Genomic DNA, 19,283 nt, shown 5'->3' on the forward strand with positions numbered 1-19,283 from the left:
GTGATGCTTGAGGACATAGAGGAGTATGTGGCCTTTTGAGTGTGTTGGCTAGGTGTTGTGCTGCACCACACTGAGCGCATCTATGAGGCCGAGGTGTGTGTCTCTTGTATTGAGCTTGAGCTGCTCTGGAAGGTTGCAGCCACCAAAGAGTGTGGTGTGGGTTTGTTGGATGGGGGAGGTGGCGCGGAGATCTGAGAATTTCTTGTTCTACCTAAGAAGCCTGTAGATGAGATGAAAGGTGGCAGTCTGATTTGTAGAAAGTGTGAAGTGGCATGTCAGCAGCTTCATGGAGTTGAGTGTCACATGCTTACCTTTAATCCAGGACCAGGAGGACTTGAAGATGACATCAAGGCCTCCTCCTTTTCTATGTGCATGGTTCGTACAATGCATGCTGTAGCTTGTGGGAAGAAGGATTTTTGAGACGTATGATGATGTGGGGATGAACCATGTTTCTGTAATGAATAGAGCCTCACATTTATGATAGGTGATGAGGCCTGAGATATCTAATGCATGGTATCTGCAGATTAAGCATTAATGAGCATATTCTTCCTCTCTTTGCCCTCAACTCCCTCCTCTGGTAAGATGGATATGCCAAAGCTGTGCACTTTGAAAACGTGAACAGTTGTAACCCAAACAAAAATAGACCTAGCTGTGGAATAATCCCTTATATAGATATTCTGGGTGCTATGAATTTTGGAAGGAAGAGGTACATGAACCATTAGTCTATTTCATTTTAAAGCACTTCAGACCCATCATAATTCACACAAAATGGCACAATATTAAATACCAGTGTAATCACCCCCTCTTTCTCCTGCCAGGTAATAGCGCACCCATGATAGAATCACAGTTTTGGTGGCATGTACATTCCTGAATGTGTCAGAGTGTAGGGACTGGAAAGAGATTAACTCACACAGAAACGAGTGTCATATTTTTTTTAATATTTAGATACAATTATAAATGCAGTCAATACACTATTAGTGATGCTCGGCGTATATTCAAAATATTTACAGTCCTTGAAAATAAAAAAGGGTATGGAAATGAAAGAAAACCCGCCTTTGTCTACCAGTTTAACAGGTTTGTCAGTCTTGAACTTGAAGTACACAAGTGATGAAGAAAGGAAACAGAAAGAAATAGAAAAATCTGCAAAAATGTAAACCCCAAAATAAAAGGGAAAATGCATTGCTTCTACATAAAATTGGAAATGGGTTGTTTAGTCCATGGCGAAGGTTCTTTGGGCTGCCAGTGAACTTCCAGCTAGATCTTGAAAATCCAAAGATCTCTTTCAATGTCTCTTGCTCATCTGCAAAAAAAGTCTGGCCTGAGGAGATACAGAAACTGCCACTGAGAATATTTCAATGAACATCAGGGAGTCTTAGGTGGAAAGGTGAGAAGGCTTCAATATTACACTAAGAAGGACTGTGGGGATTTTGGAAGAACTGGGGACATTTTTAGTGGAACGTAAGTACATTTGGGGATTTGGTGGAAATACTAAATTTTATAGGAACGTTGGAGAAATTTGGAAAGAACACTGAGGATATTTAGAGGGATTCTCGAGATTTGGAAAGAGGACTCGGTTATAACAGGGATATGGTCTCCAGATCTCCCTCTATGATTTCCCCCACCCCTTTCTGTCACGTACAGCCTTTTCAATCACAAGCATTTACCGTGCACATTATTTTTGGCCTCCAACTTTTTATTTTGCTGCGTCTCAAGATTTACACTTTTCACATAGTTACCAGTTTTCACTTCATTCCTATTATATCTAGGCTGCCTTTTGCCCTCTGCTATGGTCTGAAGATCCCACGTGGTCTCTGGTTGCTCCCTCCCACTTCACACGTCATTTGGAATACTGGCTGGCCTCTATGTTCTGTACATGGTAATCTATTTCCGGATGTACATCGCTCCTTCTCTTCAGCGATTCCCATGTCTACCGCACAATATATTTGACCTCGAAACCACTCTAAGTGTTCTGCATATCGTATTTATGTAGTTATTCTCCAGACTCCCCCTTTCCCACACCTCCATGTACTATTAATCTAAAACCCATGCCCTACACGTCCTACAACTTTTTTGTAGTCAGCCACCTCCACTTGTCCATTCCCCACTGTTGTTTTTGCATACCCTCTCTTACATCTTTGCCCAGCCAATAACAATATTTTTCGCGTCGGACTTTTATGATTATGAAGAAGCCAAATAAATAAATTCCTGCATAAATAAAATCATAAATTACCTCAAAATGTTAACACATCATGGCAGGCAAACTGAAATGCAGATTATTTTTCGTGGCTATTTGGACATAAAAGACATTTTTAAAAGGATTCTCCAACTTTTTGTATTGGCATATGTCATATGATATGAAATGTTAAATGTTTAAAGTTATATATTTTTTGTTATAGTAATAGCCTTTTATTTCCAGGGCCAGTTCCCAGACATGTTGTCTCATCAAACCCAGGTATGAGTTGTCTTTAGAGGACTAAGGGAAATATTTGTTTGGTTTATCAATGATTTATGTAATTTGTTTTTCTTTTTTTTAAATAGGATGGATTTTGAGAGTATGGTGATATCACTGGCATACAGATGAAAACACAGTATTCAAAGTGCATGTTCCCTAGTGGTTAAAAAACAGTTTTAAAAAAAAAATATTCAGTACCGGTTGGTGCGGTGCTGTAATTTTCAAGGAGGCTGCATGAAATAGTGTCTAAAAATATATTCAGTTTTGAAAAGTTCTCTCCTATGTGTGACCAGTGGAAGATTTACGATCACAGGGGCTTATTTTATGAGCTCCTTGCGCCGCCATTGTGTCACTTTTTGTGACGCATTGGCGGTGTAAAATATGCGCCACACTGCAATATACAAAGTGATGCATCTAAGCAGATGCGGTCACTTTGTAAACCCCTGCGCTACATTATACCTGTGTCAGGTATAATATATGCAGGGTGGGCATTCCCCTGCAAAAAAGGCTCGTAGAAGTGTTGCAGTGAAATCTATGACTTTTCACTGCAACACTTCTAGGACGCCACTGCTTCAAATCCTTATGCCTGCCTCACAGCAGGAATAAGTCTGACGCAGGCCCTTTCACAGGGGGCTTGCCCCAAGTGAAAGGACACATTGATGGAGTTCTATCTGTTTTCAGACACACCACAGCAATGCGTCACTTTTGCACCTACAGATACGTCAGGAATGCTGACGTATCTGTAAATCCTTGCGACATGGAGCACCGTACAGTAAATACAGCGGCTACATAGTGTCGCAAGGAGAGCGCACTGAATAGTGTTGCATCACTGTTTTCACGTAGCGATGCAACACTTTTCATAAATGAGGCCCGTTTCTGAAATGAGCATGGAAATCAATCACACTACCGATGGGATAATCGTATGGCAAGGAGTAGAAGATGTGATGTCATTCAGGGTCAAAGAGTGCATGATGTCTATCGCTAATACCTGGTGCTGCATCGTGGATTTTCAGAATTCATACTTTACTCTGGATATTATGAATTATTCTATTAGTTTCAGTAATGCAGCAAACCTGTCTCAGGTATAATGCACTAACCCTAAACTTCTATGTATAGTGCATTACTCCACGCCAACTGTTTTTTGCATCTCTCACTTTCAATAGCTTTCCGTATCTCTTTTTCTATTTTATCGTCTTAAGTAGGTTACTGCCTCAGAGTTGATGAGGCTGAATGCACATACATTAGTTGAAGCCTGTACCACTAAAACACCCCCTCCCCCACCACCATCATTTCCGTAGTTTTTACTTTTCTTGATGTGCCTGCAACTTTCATGCCGACCCTTCTCAATCTTTGTGACTTTTTTTCTCTTCTCTTTAACCTTTCTTAATCTTTCACTACCCCTGTCATTGTACCCCCCTCTGTCTTGCAAACTCTTCTTCCCATTATTTATCTATATGTTGTCCTGTTTCACTTTCACTTTCTCCCTCTCCTTTTTATCACTCATTCTGTCGTCTATTCTGCCTTTTCTGTCTTTCTCCATCTCCCCTTTTTACACTCCTATTCACTCTTCTTCACTGTCATCTGGTCTGTTCTCTTCTAACCTTATTTAAAAAACAAGTCTGTGCCTCGGGAGTGGCGTTATTATGTTGGGGTAGGAGATCTGTTGGATGGGAAGGCTTTCTAGTAGGTTGCCAAGAGGTTGAAGCCTCATGGCCTCTACCCTCTAGTACAATACCTGTTGTTCAGGTCTTGTGAGCCACGGTGTGATGTACGGTGGTGGAACCAAGTAGCATGTGTTTTAGTGCCTGATTAAGGGTCCTCACCACCTTAAAGCGTCTGGTGCGGTGCCTGATGGTGGGCCCTAACTGCCTAACGCCTCCTGGTGCAGTGGTTGGTGGGGGGACCTCAGCGACTCGAGCTTCGTATGCCATGCCTGGTGGTGGTGTATTGGTTTTGTGGTGGAGTACCTGCTGCTGGCATCTTGGAGCTTCTGATGTGGTATATGGAGGGTGGGGTTAGAAATGCAAGCCAGATCTGTACTGCAGGATGGGGTCACAAGCTGGGCTCCAATCTTAAAATCCCAATCCCCATGCTCCATGCCTTTGGCTCCATGGTAGGCTCACCACAACTCAATATTTAAATGGCAAGTAGCAGGTGGTAGCCAGGACAAAGGCTATCTGAGTGTCTGCATGCCTCGGAATATAGGAGTGTAGTGCACACAGAGGATCCAGGGGAAATGGGTAGACTCACTGGCTTCATCCTAAAAGGAAATACAAACACCTAGGAGTCTGGGCTGGGGGGCAAGTCACAGCAGTTCCTACCCTCATGACCCCCTACGTGATATTTAAGTCTGGATCTACAACTTAAAACTCCCAGGCTTCGCTACCTAGCTGACAGACCATGCAAAATCCTTGGGAGTCACCCTTATTAATGATCTCTCATTCAAGCAACATGTTACGAGAAGGCAGCTATTGTTGCAGATGTCTCTCTTGCGGAAAGTGAAGCTGTTTCTCTCGGAAGATGACTTCAGAACACTCATAAAAGCCTTAGTTCACTCCCAGAGGGACGGAGACAAAGTCCTGATCAGTGGTCTCTCCCATATCCTCCTTGCCCTTCTGAAAGTTATCCAACACACAGCAGCATGCCCCGTCGAGGGCTTAAAGATATTTGACCTCATTATTTTCTCGCTGAAAGGCCTACACTGGTTCTCCCTTCTTGCTCAGATCACATTCAGGACCTGCTGCATCACTCATAAAACCTCACTGACAAGATCCAGCTTACCAGGCAAACAAGCTAGCCATGTCTGGGGTACAATCCTATTCCAGGAGCCTTGATATTGTCAAACTGCATTCAAAGTTGTGCATAAAGGAAACAACTAGCAGGCAAGCCCTCTCCATTCATGCTCCCAGGATCTGGGACAGCATCCCTATCAACATCAGCTTAGTACCGACTCTCCTGTAATTCCGAAAAAAGCTGAAGGCACACCCTTCAAGACGCACTCCTCCTAACCCAACAGTCACTGACTGTATCTTTCCTTGAGCCATGCCCCCTCTTCAGAGTTCTCTTGCACTTGAGCTAGGTTTATGCTCGACAAATACCAACACACAGATACAAACAAGGATAGAAGGCTTACACTGACCATGGAATCTACAAACAGGGAAAGCAGACTGAGAATAGCCCTGGGATCCACAATCCTCCTAAATCACCATCTGGGATGACTTTGTGACCACTGTCAATACAGAGTTGCCACCCTCCTGACATTGGGACTCTTTATCTGCCTTTGACATAGTACAGCATCCACATGAGAGAGACTGAGAGAACTCTGTATTTGGACTGGATCTCTTCCTGCCTGGATTAAAGATCCCATGTTATCTGCTTTCTTCTTTTACATGTGTTGCCTTTGTCACCAGTGTTCCAGAAACTTCCACCATTGCTCCTCACCGCTTCATTACAATATGACAGCAAGCTCCCAGACCTCATCAAACCTTCAATCTTGCCTACCACAAATATACTGATGACAACCAGATTACGATAAAGGTGGATAAACCATCGGAGCTGGACAACCATGCTCTAGGCCAATGCCTTCAAGTATATGGACAATAAATGCTATGCAATCACGTCATGCGTGACTCAGCAAATACTAAGTGCCTCACACATGGAACCTAGTTAAAGAATACCCTTGCAACATTCTGTCCTCAGTAACCGAATCCCCCATCATTCACCCAGTGCTTAATTTGAGCCAGTCGTTTCTGGTCCTTGGCACTGGCACTTAATTCTCAACACCGGCACTTATGAGAGTTTGCCACATGGTGGCGATGTTTTTTTAATCTAGAGATAAGTACAACAACAGTAGTTTATGAATTCGATATGCATTAAAAGGATTAATACCTGTCTTGCAATCATTCTTATAGCTTTGGAGGCATGGAATAGTCTGAATTCTCACAGTTGTAAGGGTGTGCTGGTGCATACTTGTGTTGGTGCTGTCATAAGCAGAGCTGGTAGGGGTAGAGGTTTGTGTAAGATGCAGTGACCTCCAGACGAGGGCCTTGGCACTCATTTTTTGTTTTTACAAATTAAGCACTGCACCCACCTCAACAGATCTTAGAAACTTGGGCGTGATCAAGGACTCCAACTTTGCCTTTGCAGCACAGGTAAACAAGGTGACCAGAAGCACCTCCTACAGCAGGGCAAACTCTAGGCCGCCCATTTCCATTTCTAGAGCTCCCCTCACATGGCACACGCCATCAGTGCCTTTGTCCTGCTGCCCCAAAATTATGGTAACAAGGTCTATGTTGGGGCCACTCGCTGGTTATATTTCACGATATTGCAGTCGAAATTTCAACCTGCAGAGTTATTGTGGCCATAATAATATTTTCTCAGTAAATGTAGTATGAGCTTTTGGGAGTCCATAATATGGTCACAATACAGATCGATAGTTCAACCTCGATATTGTGATACAACACTCCCCTCTCAACCTACCTAGAAGACACTGGTGAATCCAGTTGTGTCCACCAAACAATGCCTACTTGGAATGGTACCAGAATATCATTGTCAGAATATTGTCTTACATAAATATTATGTCTTAAATATCGATTACAATAGTAGTACCCCAATGGAGTAAATAAAAGAAAATGTACCCCCAATGGGACAATTTTTGAGAATAATATTTGGAACGCAATATTAATGCCGGATGATATTTTTACCAACAATATTCTGACATACAACAGTCTGCACCAGAGCACATGTGACCACATCACCACAGCCTTTTAAACTCTTTGATGGATGCCTGTGGCAAGAGGCTTCCTATTCAAGGCTCTCTGCATCGTCCACAGGGCCAACTGCGGCACTGGAGTGATCACCCTTCAACTCAAACCTGGCACCTCCTGCCAAAGGATGCTCTGATCCTGCCAGGGTCCCTCCTGCTACCCTTCCTTTCCATAGGTCTTGCACTGGTGATACTTCATTCTCCAAGTGGCAGCCTCTGGGGCTCATTCCTGACAGAAATCAGGATGCCCCACAACCACCTTGAGTTCCAGGTTCCCGTAACCTTCAGGCCGGTCCTACATATGAACCACTGCGCGTATTTCAGCCAAGACGTTGGTACATGTCAGCAAACACAACTCTATGTGCCTTACACCTGTCTACAATGTTCCATGCTTAAGGGCAACTACATGTTAACAGCAACCCTATAGGAGAAAGCTTTCGAACCTCACACACGACACGTCATATTTTCCACCCAGGCCACAATATAAACAATTCACACAATTCTTGGGATACCCACTAACCCAGCCGTGCAGAAAGCACTTGGCGTCCCCAACAGAGGTAGGAAGACCTGCACAAATGCTACACTGCAATCCGCAGAAAGCTGACTCGATCTCACTCTGGCCGACATGATGTACAGGTGTGTGATACACACTAAAAGGTTCCAGAATCTGAAATTGAGAGGAAGGGGTGTTTTTTTTTGTTGTGTTCAATAGCAATAACTAAACTGGAAGGTTTATTGTTAGATGCTGCACCTATAAACATCAGAAAACTAAGGGCTTCCATTGACCCATACTTTGTCTGGTAAAGATGCCTCCCTGTTAATGAATCTGTGATCAGGGAGAATGCTTCCTGTTTGCTCCTCGTGCGGTAGTTTTGTAAGTGAGTGGGGTCAACACTTACTTTGGCCTCTACTTTGGTTGTCATGGAAATAAGTGCTCATTTTGTGAACTCACGGCTGCAACCAGCATGTGAGGCTGTCTCGGGGGTTTCACAGGAAGGCCCTTCTTAAGCAATCGTTCGGTTTGATGGAGCTGTACTGTCAGATGGGTGAGCACGTCTATTTGAATGAATCGAAGGTTTTTGGTGGGTGAAATTGTAACAGATAGTGGTATCCCAATATCTGTGGATCAGAGGCGCTGGTGCTCCCTTGGACAGCCTCTAGAGGCGCCTCTATGACCATCGACGGAGCGCCCATCACAAGGGTTTTTTTTAAATAAATTGCTATAATGTTACTCATGGACCTGTTTTCTTTTGGCCACATCTGCTCTCCGTAGACCTGCTTTTCTGGTCCTCATCTGTCCTGTCCGTCTTCTCTGGTAGTCAGCTGGACCCTTAGACTTCCTTCAGCTAGAGATCCTGGGAGCTCCTGGGCTGAATAATTCTGCAGGTGATCACTGCTTGTTTGTGCTTTTTTCTCCTGCTCGCTACACATTGCCTTTTCCACCTGTCTCGTGCGACTGCTGGGACTTGTTACATTAGTTGCTAGGTACTGCTCATTTCTCGTGCGATCTAAGCATTGCCCTGAGTGCAGTGCCCACGAGGCACTTCCCGTTTCTGTCGCTTTCAGGTGCAAGCGGGGCACTGCTTCGTGTCTGTGTGTTATGGTCACTCTGTTGATGTCTGCAGGCAGAGGTGGCCGTCCCTCTAAAAGCTCGAGCCAGGTGCCTGGCTCAGCTCGAGGTCCTCTAGGACCCCGATTCCAAAAAGAGCTGAGATTCCATGTGGCTTCTGCCTGCCACCCATGCTCCAACCTAATGCTCCAAGAATTAAAGAACAAGTATTAACCTTTGGTGTAAAACATTAGAGGGAAAGGGGTGCAAATCTATTAGCCAAATGGCGCATTAGAAAACCAGAAATCCTGAGATTTATCCTGGTTTGTCAAATTAATCGAGTGTGATCCTAAGCACTTTTGATTTTTTTTTTACAATGCTTCTTTTTTCCCCATGAATGCATTTGACAGTAATTTGAAATACGGGAGTCCAGGATGCGTACTATATAAACATCTCTCATGTCTGATTTAAATTGACTATAATGCTGTTCCATGTAAGACTCTATGCCACATACATATAGGGTGCACATGACAGCTGACTTGCCTCAAATTACTAATGTCATTGGCCTCGTGGCAGGGCGGTTATGTTAAGTTCATATTAAAAAACTATCACCCTTTATTAAATGCCTCTCAGCGCAGTGATATAATCTGATGTAGTTGACTTGAAACGCGTCTGCATGTTAAAGAGATACCCTTCTTTAAAATTTCAAGAGTATTTATCTTATTTAAATGCTCGGCTCGTGCACGGGCTCTTAGAGCCCTTGGGTCGGCTCTGGATCGGCACTCCCCGTGAATTTGTTGGCTCACCCACCACTGCTGCCAGGTGCAAACACCCTCCTTTGTCCCGTTACTGTTTGTGCTCACTGGATACTACCTGTTCTTGCCCATACTCAGTGCTGGTCAAGAACTGTCATTTGTAGAGTTTATCGATGACCTGGTGGACACCAGAGGTGATAGGTATAGATTGGGATGGCTACTCTGATCCCCAAAGGAGGGCGGCTGACCCGCCTACACTAGCGGAGGGGAATAGACTGGTCTGCGAAACGTGAAAAACCCACCTATAAAGCCAGGGGATATCCCCAGAAACATGCTCGGATTTGGGGGAAGTGGTAGGAATCCTACTGTCTCAGCCTGTAATGCGAGACATAATAATTGATGATCTACTATGGGTGCGGGGCGTCAGAGTGTGTTATGGGGATGTTTATGTTTTGACATTGAAAACTTCAATAAAAATTGTGTATCAAAAAAAGGATCTGCCATTTGCACCCCTTCAGGTGCCAGCAAGTCAGTGCATTTTTGCTGTACTCACCGGACAATACCTGCCTCCTGTGCCCCTGTTCATTTCATGTGCAAGCTGTGCCCGTTTCTCGGTCCATATCTGGGTTGAACTGGCAGTAACCGAGCCCCTGAGTCTTTCCCATGGGCTAACCCTTATCTGTTGTCAAACAGCTGCTTACTGTGCCTCGCTGTGCTGTCTGTAAACATTTCCTGCCCTTACTGCAGCTGCCACTCGCGCCCTGGCTGCATTCAACGCCTCTCCATGGTTTCTCTCTTACATTGCTTGCCTGATATGTTCCAACTTTTTCTTAAACTGTGTTTGTCACTTGAGTTGATGGAATCCCCAGAGTGCTTTGGCTCAGTCTTCACTTGACACTTCTCTTCATTTGGGAAACTATCGCTTCTTCTCTTAGATTGAAATGCCACAGAGTTTACAGCATGGGAGCTAATTTGGCATTTCTTAATTTTTAATAATCTGGGTTGTTTTCATAATTCAATCCACTATCAGTAAAGGACATGAGACAATGTCGTTTTCCTTTCAGTTTCCATGGCCCCTCACTGTCCATTCCACAAGGTCTACAGTTACAAGCTTCTTGGTTGTTTGGCTTCTTCAGATTCTGACACTCTAGTCTCTCTTCCATTTCCATCAACATACTAGTATCTTCCTGCAACCCCTGCTAACCGTGTACTGTTGTGACTGCTCTTTCTCATTGCTTCTATCTTGCTTAGTACCCTACTTCGTCCAAACCTCTACAGCTTTTCAGTCCCATATGTATGGTTGCTCTTCTCTCCTGAGGGTTTCCTATCTTTTGACACTGTGGAATAAAATAATCCATGCCTTCGGTAGCCTTGATTAAGTGTCACTATTGGCTTGGTTACACTTACAGCTGTAACTAGAGGAGAAAAGGCTCAAACTTGCCCCTACTTTTGTAATCAGAGTAAGAAATACTCCTATTTGTTCCTACATTTGTAGTCGGGAAAATAAAGATAGTCCCTGGCCGGTATCCTGAATTTGGGTGAGTGAGGGCGCATTAGGTTTAACCATGTGATCACGAAAAGAAGAGATATATAGGTTCCTACATTTGAGATTGGGTAGAAGCATAGATTTTCATCTTCTCCACTGTGCCTCCACAAAACTCCTTCTAGCCGACCAGAGCAAGTGTTAAGCGGATGACAGGATTCAGCCACTGCAGAGGAGCTGTTAGGGAAATCATAAAGTATTTGAACCCACAATCAGTGGAGCAGAGGTATTAAAAGGGAATTAGCCCCCAGCCAAAGCAGATGAGATGTTTGTGGAAGGTGTGGGATGCCCACAGTCTAAGCAGAGGAGGTGCAAAAAGAAATTGTTAAGGGAATGTCAGGGCGTATAATTCCTGCACCATGTTTAATGAGTTGCTGAAAAATGCTGGAGTTTACTTGGGGAGCTGAAATACCCCTTATTTCTGGTCTCAAGCACGTGGAGCAGATCTAGCACCTGTCCAGTGTTGCCCTTTACCCAACCCCCACCTAGCAATGTCAGGGACAGTGTAACTGTCTTCAAACTTTTTAATGTTGCAGCTTCCAAGTAAAAACATGCCATCTGGGCTCCCAGAATGGAAACTTTTTTTTCCCTCAATTGTTCTTGAAATTGGTACCTCTAAATATGTTTAACAAGTCAAACATTGCAGTTATGTTCAGTTATTCCTTTTAAAAATGCAATCAAATAGATGATTGCCAATAAGCTATGGGCAGCCTGGTCTTCTACAAAGAAGTGTTTATCAAAATGGGGTAAGGAGGCCCTCTGAGGATTATCTGGAGCACCTTCCCCTTTGACACCAATTTCCGACCAAGACATGAGTGACAAAAGGTGTTACCGATGGCCCATTACAGAGAGGATCACTATCTGTTTTTCCCCACAAAAACATAGCACTGTTTTCACCATGATAATTCTCTTGGCTACAAACTATCAACCCCCCCGCACCCCTGAGATCAATTCAGGCACTGTCCACAGTTTGAAGACCTCTGGTGTAGAAGCTAAACACTCGCTGACTGGTGTTAACACAAAACAAAATTGTAGGTATTTTAAAAAACATAAGGGGGGCAATATAGTGGAAAACACAGCAGAATTTCCTGTCACAATCTCCACCCCTCTCCAAAACCCAGTTTAGTTGGGCTCTTTAAGTAAACCACTTACGCTCTGCCAACCTCAGTTCTCTGCTGTCTCCTCTTCATCATCCTTCTGGGATTTGGTGGTGTGTATGAGAATCCCATAGAGTACATTCCCTTGAACAGGAGGGAGGCGGTGGCCTCGGCTCTCATGTTGAACGTACACTCCCTGGCACAAACTCCTCTTTATGGTTCCCCAAGACCCCTTTTCATCGACCTATAACTCGCAACTAAATAAATAAATAAATACATACATACATAAATAAATAAATAAATAAAGGAAAGAAAGCAAGGGGGTTAGGTGTTGAGATAAAACGCCATTCTGTCTGAAGAACTGGGGCAAAAGTATCGGCCCCTCCTTTTAAATGTAGATTTCAACGTGCAGGTTCCTCTCTGTGGTCAGACGAGTCTGTCCCTTTGAGTTCAGTATTGGAAAGAGGGATTCCATAGATGTGAAAGGGAAGGGGAAAGAAAGTAGTAGTTGCAGGGGATGTGGCGAGAACAGGGCCGAGAAAGGCATAGTGTTCCTTTGCTCCCTGTACTCTCAGTCTATTGGTCTGGGGTCTATGCTGTCGGGCATGCTGTCGTTGGCCGTGGTGGTAGCCGTGCTGTCAGCGGTGTGCCCGTTCTTGAGGGTTGGCTCCTGCTTGGCCGGCTTGGGGTGCATGAAGAGCCTGTAAGCACCACGGCAAATGAGGAAGAACCAGTAGACCTGTGGGGCCATGAGAATTGCAGATCCAAGGTTGTACTCCATGGGGATGGATAAGGGTACCTGGTGCAGGGACAGGCCCACCCGCTGCCCATAGGCCCAGTACATGTATGGGAAGAGGAGGATGCGGCAGGCGAAGAATGTGCTGAGCATCAGGAAGCCATTCACTTTATGGAGCATCGTGTGCTGTTTCTTGTACTGTGGGCGAGAAATGGGACACAAGAGAAGAGAAGAATTATGGCTTCGATTTCAGAGTCATACGTACGCTACAAACCATGGCCAGCAGGTGCCACTGTAAAAACAAAACTTGTTTCTTCCACCCTTAAGGCTTTGTTATTTAATCAGCGCTACCAGTCCAAGCCAGTAGGTGTCAATATAAGAACAGCACTGGTTCTCTCCCTGCCCGTGGGAAGCGTCACTTCAAAAGTACTTACAGTCATGGTCAGCGGGTATACCACTGGCCAACACTTGTCTATGCCTCCCCGAGGGATTTACTGTTTCAGCAACATTCCTCTCACAAATTGCTTATCCCAGATCTCTTCTGTGTTACTTTAGAAGCACTCCCTGCCCTGACCAGCAGGTGTCATTGTAAGAGCAGCACTTGTCTCTGTCTTCCCTAAAGAAACATTGCTGTAGGAGCACTCCTACCAGGTATTACTGCAATGGTAGTATTTCACCGCCACCCTGGGAGCTGTGTTTTCTCAACAGTGCACAGTGACCTACCCATAGCTTCTGCTTTCAATACAAGAAAAGTTGTTGGCTTTTGCCTCTCTGAGGGCTGTTACTCCAGTGGCACTTCCTGCTCCAGCCGGGCTGCCTTATTGTAAAAGTAACACTTGCACCCCTTTCTTCCCCCATCCGCCCCCCACAGGTTGTATTACTACCTCACTATTCCATTCCTGGCCAAGGCAGAGGCTTTAGCTACATCTGCCCCCCCCCCCGCCCCCCAGCCAATGGCTATTACTACGAAAACAGTAATAAACACTACTCCAAAGGCGGTGCGTGCTGCCCTGTTAACTGTGCCTTACACACACTCACCTGGATGAGCACCTTCCCCAGGCAGACGAAGGGCGTGCTCAGCTCTGCCATCAGCATGCAGCCCAGGAAGAAATCTCCCTTTCCCTCTCTCCACAGCTAAAAAGTAGACAGAGAATAGGGTCAGACATGAAGTACACCGCAAGTGTGTTCATCCACAACACCTGTGCCTACCTTACTAAGGAAGTTCCAGGGGCAAATACACAAAAGAGACAAAATGCCTGATATACAGTTCGGCAGACAGGCTACTCGATCGTAAAAGTGAAGGATATCTTGTCTGCTTTATTACAAGTGCATTATATCCTATGGCGCATTCACTAAACTCTAAAGCAGGCCCAAAGTCATTTAAACATGTGTGTGTGCAGGATTCATAACTCGAGGGTCATAAGGGACCCTAACCACCTGGGAACTGGGCAGTGGAGAAATAAACAGAATCCAAAATGTTCCCAACGAGAAACGATCTAAGGATAGTCATTATTCACTGTGATTACTTTTATATTGGGTTTTATAAAATTTTAAAGTGATGAATGCTTAAGAGGCCTAAGTGGAAGGTGTGTTAATTTGCATGTTTAGGATATTGCTAAACATTTAGTTTGAAATGCATACACTCTCTAAAGAATTTCCTCTTACATGAAACTGTAACACGGCCCGTCAGTGTGTTGCTTTCTCGAAAAAACATTTCAAGGGCTGTTGTTTTACACAATTGTGTTGATAATATCTACAGGGCGATGTGCCACATGTTCCTTGTAGAGTAAAACACAGTTTTCATTCTTAAGAAATATATTTTTTTGCAAGAATGAGAATTTGTTTTAAATACATGTGATCAATCTATGGTTGAACACTAATCTTGTTTAAATGTTATAAAATAACACCATAAAATGCTAGCGTTATACCAAGTAATTTTTTCTTAGATGAATTACCTCTGTGTGAACATTTTTGGTCCTGTGGATTCATAACACAAGGCACAGAAGACAGGCTTCATTCTATATTACATTGTTGTGAAGATTGCACTAATGCCATACTTCATACTGACAAAGCACTTCCAAGGATCGACCCTTAAATCACCAATGCAATTTTTGATCTCTCAATAGCTATTAACAGAATTCACCCCACAGATCACTATAACGTAGACTGCTACTGAGGCTAGAATTGACATCATACCGCACTACTAAATCTATGATTTGCACCCGGCCACTAGTTATAGAACTAACACCACAGGACACTAGTGGTAGAATTCACGCACTCATCACTAGTCCAAAAATTCAAGCATCATACTGGAAATGTATTTAACAGAGCATGACTCTGGTACTACAAATCAAACCTCAAATCACCAGAAGGGCTATATTACAAACCATAGGTTGATAGTGTAGGAAAATACAACTATAGTTCATGTGACATAATCTAACATGCAAACGCCTTCACACCAACACCACTCACAATAAGGGCCAAATCACATTCATTCACACCAGCAAACCAGGCAAATTAGAATCCCAGAACATCAATCAAAACAATGCATCCACCGACAACTCCACCAGACTGCAATTCACTCCCAGACATAACAATACAAGACACTACGCAAACTAGACCGATAAAAGCACAGCCACACCCATTGCAAAACAACTAGATTAAACACCTATATGACACACCATTTGCCAATCAAATCCTGGACCGCTCTGCTAAACCAAAATAAAACAACAACATGGGTCATCCAAAAAATAAACCACACCCGAGAGACTAATTCAATAACCTACGCGAATGCTTAAGAGTAGTCAAGGCTCAAAGGTATCTAAAACAACTAAAATCAAATGCCAAAAAAATAGAAATAGTGTTAGGCAGAGACCCTTATGACCATTCTTGCCCTACACTATGGAACTTGGCAAAAGTAGTCAGAAATCTGGGTCCACGCATGGTCTGACCTGTAGTATTTCCCCTTCTGGGGCCCACTTTGGTTCTCCATTGGTTGCTCGTATTAGCAGCTTTAGCCTGCCTTTGCTTCGCACAGCCACACATAATACATTTGTTTTTGTGACATGATATTATTTTAGAAATACGCATGTACACATTATTTGTTATGCAGTAACTCTTTTTGAGATTCAGCCTTTCCATTTCGTACATGACTTAACAACATGGTGTACTGTTTTCTTGGCCCCGGTCAGTGACATCTCCTATAGTTTTGATACACTAAACAGTAGCACAGCTGCAGTTGTTTAACACAATAATAGTACTTATCATATAAACCGTGTCTCAGCCCCTTGGAGAGTAGAGGGAGGAATTCCAGCAGAGAGATCAGTCTTGGAACGGAGGCAGCCGCCTTGCATCAACCGTGTTTACACCTATGATATGGACCACCTAACTACACACATCAGAATGGGGTTGAGAGCACACTGCCTCACAGTCCCAGCACAGTTTGCCCCTTTGCATCCTGGTAAATGCACTACACAGTTCAAACTTCAAAATTAGCTGGGGTTTTTCACCAAAGTTGGTGCAAACATTGCTGTATATCTTTAGACACGTGTTTCTGGGTTGAGCCCGTCATTAGTAGAGAGCAGCAGTATTAGAGAGCAAAGAAAAATTATCTGGGGTTGCTGGAAATGCTGCCAAGTTCCTCTCAGGTCACAGTACCACTCACAGGCACACAGATGCATCTCCAAAGCTCATCAGCTTGCTGGCTCAAGGGAGCACACACATCAGATATGGGGTCTGGTGCTAATCCCAGAGATCACTAATATATCCCTGTCCTCACATAGTGAAGGCAGGCCTAGTTAGATAGATTAGTTGCCATGGTTGGGCTTTTCATTGTATACTGTCTGCTAGTTATATTGATAACACTGCTCAGTTGTATTTGTCTACTAATTGCAGCACACTTTCTTCAAAATATACTACAATAGTTTCAATAAATATATTGGAAACTTCCTTTGTGTCTTTTTGTTTGTTTACTATGGACATGCACGAGTGAGAACAAAAGGTGATAATTTGGTTCCACAATTCCCTTGGGGACTAGAGGTTCATGATCTAGGTTTGCCGAAATCCCCTGCTACTCTGGAAAGTTAGGAATTCAGGTGATGCACTGTCGGATTTGGGCCTACAGGTATTGCTGTAGTATAGAGACTCTGCCCCTACATTCTGATGTCCCCTTCTCCCAAGGCACAGGTTTGTTTCCAAACAGATTCACTGCAACATGGAGCCAACGTGGGACACAGTCATACATAATAAACTTGTTTTTATGACATGATATTATATGTGGCTGTTCGAAGCCAAGGCAGCCTAAAGCTGCTAACATAAGCAACCAAGGAAGAACCAAAGTGGGCTCAGATGGGGAAATACTACAGACCCTCATAACGCAAATAACAAAAAGCATCTATCTACAGGCTTCAATGCATTGTAATAAAAATCCACCCTTAAAAGCTTTTAGCATATGTTTTTCACAATTAACTACGTCAGCCTTTCTAGCTTTTCATAATAAACAAATCAGACACATGACACAAGAAATACTTTTCTATTGGTGGCAACCATCACCAACTTAGGCCTATTATATTGAGTATAAGCTTTCCCAAAAGGAAACCTATGCATGTTTTCATGGGATGCGCATGGAGGAAGGAAAGAAAACTTGTTCTAACTCCCTCTTTCAGTACAACTTCTTAAAGCTCTTTTTTCAAATGAGCACATAAGGTCAGCCTTGCTTTCAAGCCGGTCCTAAATAGGAGCAAGCAAAACACAACAATCAGAAATAAAAACTATGAACATTGAGAAGGGAGTATGAAGGTGGCTCAAACAAACAGGGAGTGGCGCAAAGCCAAACCAGGTATGGTTTCCGGATTGCAGCCCACCTCTATGCAATGTCTTTTATGCTGGTCTTGGAACATCTTTAGAAGGTCGTCCTGACTCTAAATTGGGTGGGCAGACCATTCGTATGATGGACAGGACACAACGTTATGTTGTGAGTACCATGGTCTCCAAACTCTAATTTCGGCCCTTCGGCATGAGTGTTAAAATAAACAAACCAAAGGGTATTAGTGAGAATTCATACACAGGGCATTAGGACTAAACATAATAAACGCACCACAGAACACCATAGCTATAAATTAGACTACAGAACACCAGCGAAACTGCTATATAATATATACACTGATAGCACTATACTTCACCACCAAACCACGGTGTTGACTACGTTATTCGCCGCCAAAATATTAGTCTATTAGCTCTTATATGTGTAAACGTGATATCTTTTTATTTTTAATCTTAGTTTTGTATTTTTTTAAAAATCTTTTTGTAAAGGTTTTAATTAACTGAAACAAAGATTTACATTACATTACACCACCACACCGGATCTCCAGTGCCAGAATTCAAATTACATAAGACGAAAGCTATAGATAACATAAGACAATGGAGCCATAATTTACTCCACAGTAACTGCACCTGTATGAGGATTTAGATGAGGTTACTTATGCTAAAATTAATTTCACTGGTCCAGATTTAAATCTCAGAACACTAGTGACAGTTTTCACTTGCAAGTAGAGCTTTAATTCACACTGGATGATTAACATTAGATACCTGATAGTGGAATTCACAACACAAGGCACAAGTGATAGATCTAATTCATTGGAAAGTGGAGCTCTCTCATGTCACAGGGCGGTAGTGCCATAATTCACACTATAGGTACTTAGCTTCAGTCACTTGTAAAGCCCTTTTTCCTCCCTGGATTGTATCAAAATGTTGTCATCTATATTGATAACTCCAGAGAGCAGGTCATAGTCTCCCCTATCTAAGCACCGCTGGAGGAATGTAAAGGTTTTGAAGTGCCTCGGCTCACAGACTTGTTCCAATGGGAATGCCATTTTAAAGGTTTGGTCGAAGACGCTTCTGAATACTTTTCCTGAGATCAATCATTATAGACGCGGAGCACCAAACTGAACCCTGGCACACATAGGAATGGACATCTGGGACTACTCAAGAAGTATTCTACCATTGCACTTTTTGGAGTGTTGCACTTGATTAGGTGTCTCTCAATTTTGTTTTTCCCCTTCTTTCCAACTCGATGACAAAATGAATGTGATGTTTCAACACTGGACTATGAGGGAAGCGGTCTACTCTCTACTTATTCTGTTATGTTAAATAATTAGACTAAATAATTGTTTCAGAAATTAAACCATGCACAGCGGCTCGTCCTCTTTGCTCTGGGCTGACAGTCGTGTCACCCAGTCCATTCAACTAAAAAGAGGATGCATTTTGGTCAAGTGTGTACGAACAAGATCTGCAGAAAGGATACACATGCTCTCTGCACAGAAATCTAAACAACAATGCCAAAGTGTGCGGGATTACCACTTGGCGACGTCGAAGGGACAGGCCCAAGC

The 19,283-nt window shown here is 43.4% G+C and overlaps 1 protein-coding gene across 1 annotated transcript in view; it reads right to left on the reverse strand.

Annotated features, from left to right (window-relative positions):
* Nucleotides 1–918: 918 nt before the first annotated feature.
* TLCD3B (TLC domain containing 3B) overlaps nt 919–19,283 on the reverse strand; it is a 109,784-nt gene continuing 91,419 nt past the window's right edge. Inside the window, exons 4-5 of the mRNA XM_085618815.1 lie at nt 13,936–14,031; nt 919–13,095 (exon numbers count right to left, since the gene is read on the reverse strand). Of these exons, the coding sequence (XP_085474941.1) occupies nt 12,733–13,095; nt 13,936–14,031 (459 nt within the window). The 3' untranslated portion in view covers nt 919–12,732. The remainder of the gene's footprint in view (nt 13,096–13,935; nt 14,032–19,283) is intronic.

This window comes from Triturus cristatus, chromosome 7 (assembly GCF_964204655.1).
Source record: "Triturus cristatus chromosome 7, aTriCri1.1, whole genome shotgun sequence".
In the NCBI taxonomy this organism is placed as follows: domain Eukaryota; kingdom Metazoa; phylum Chordata; class Amphibia; order Caudata; family Salamandridae; genus Triturus; species Triturus cristatus.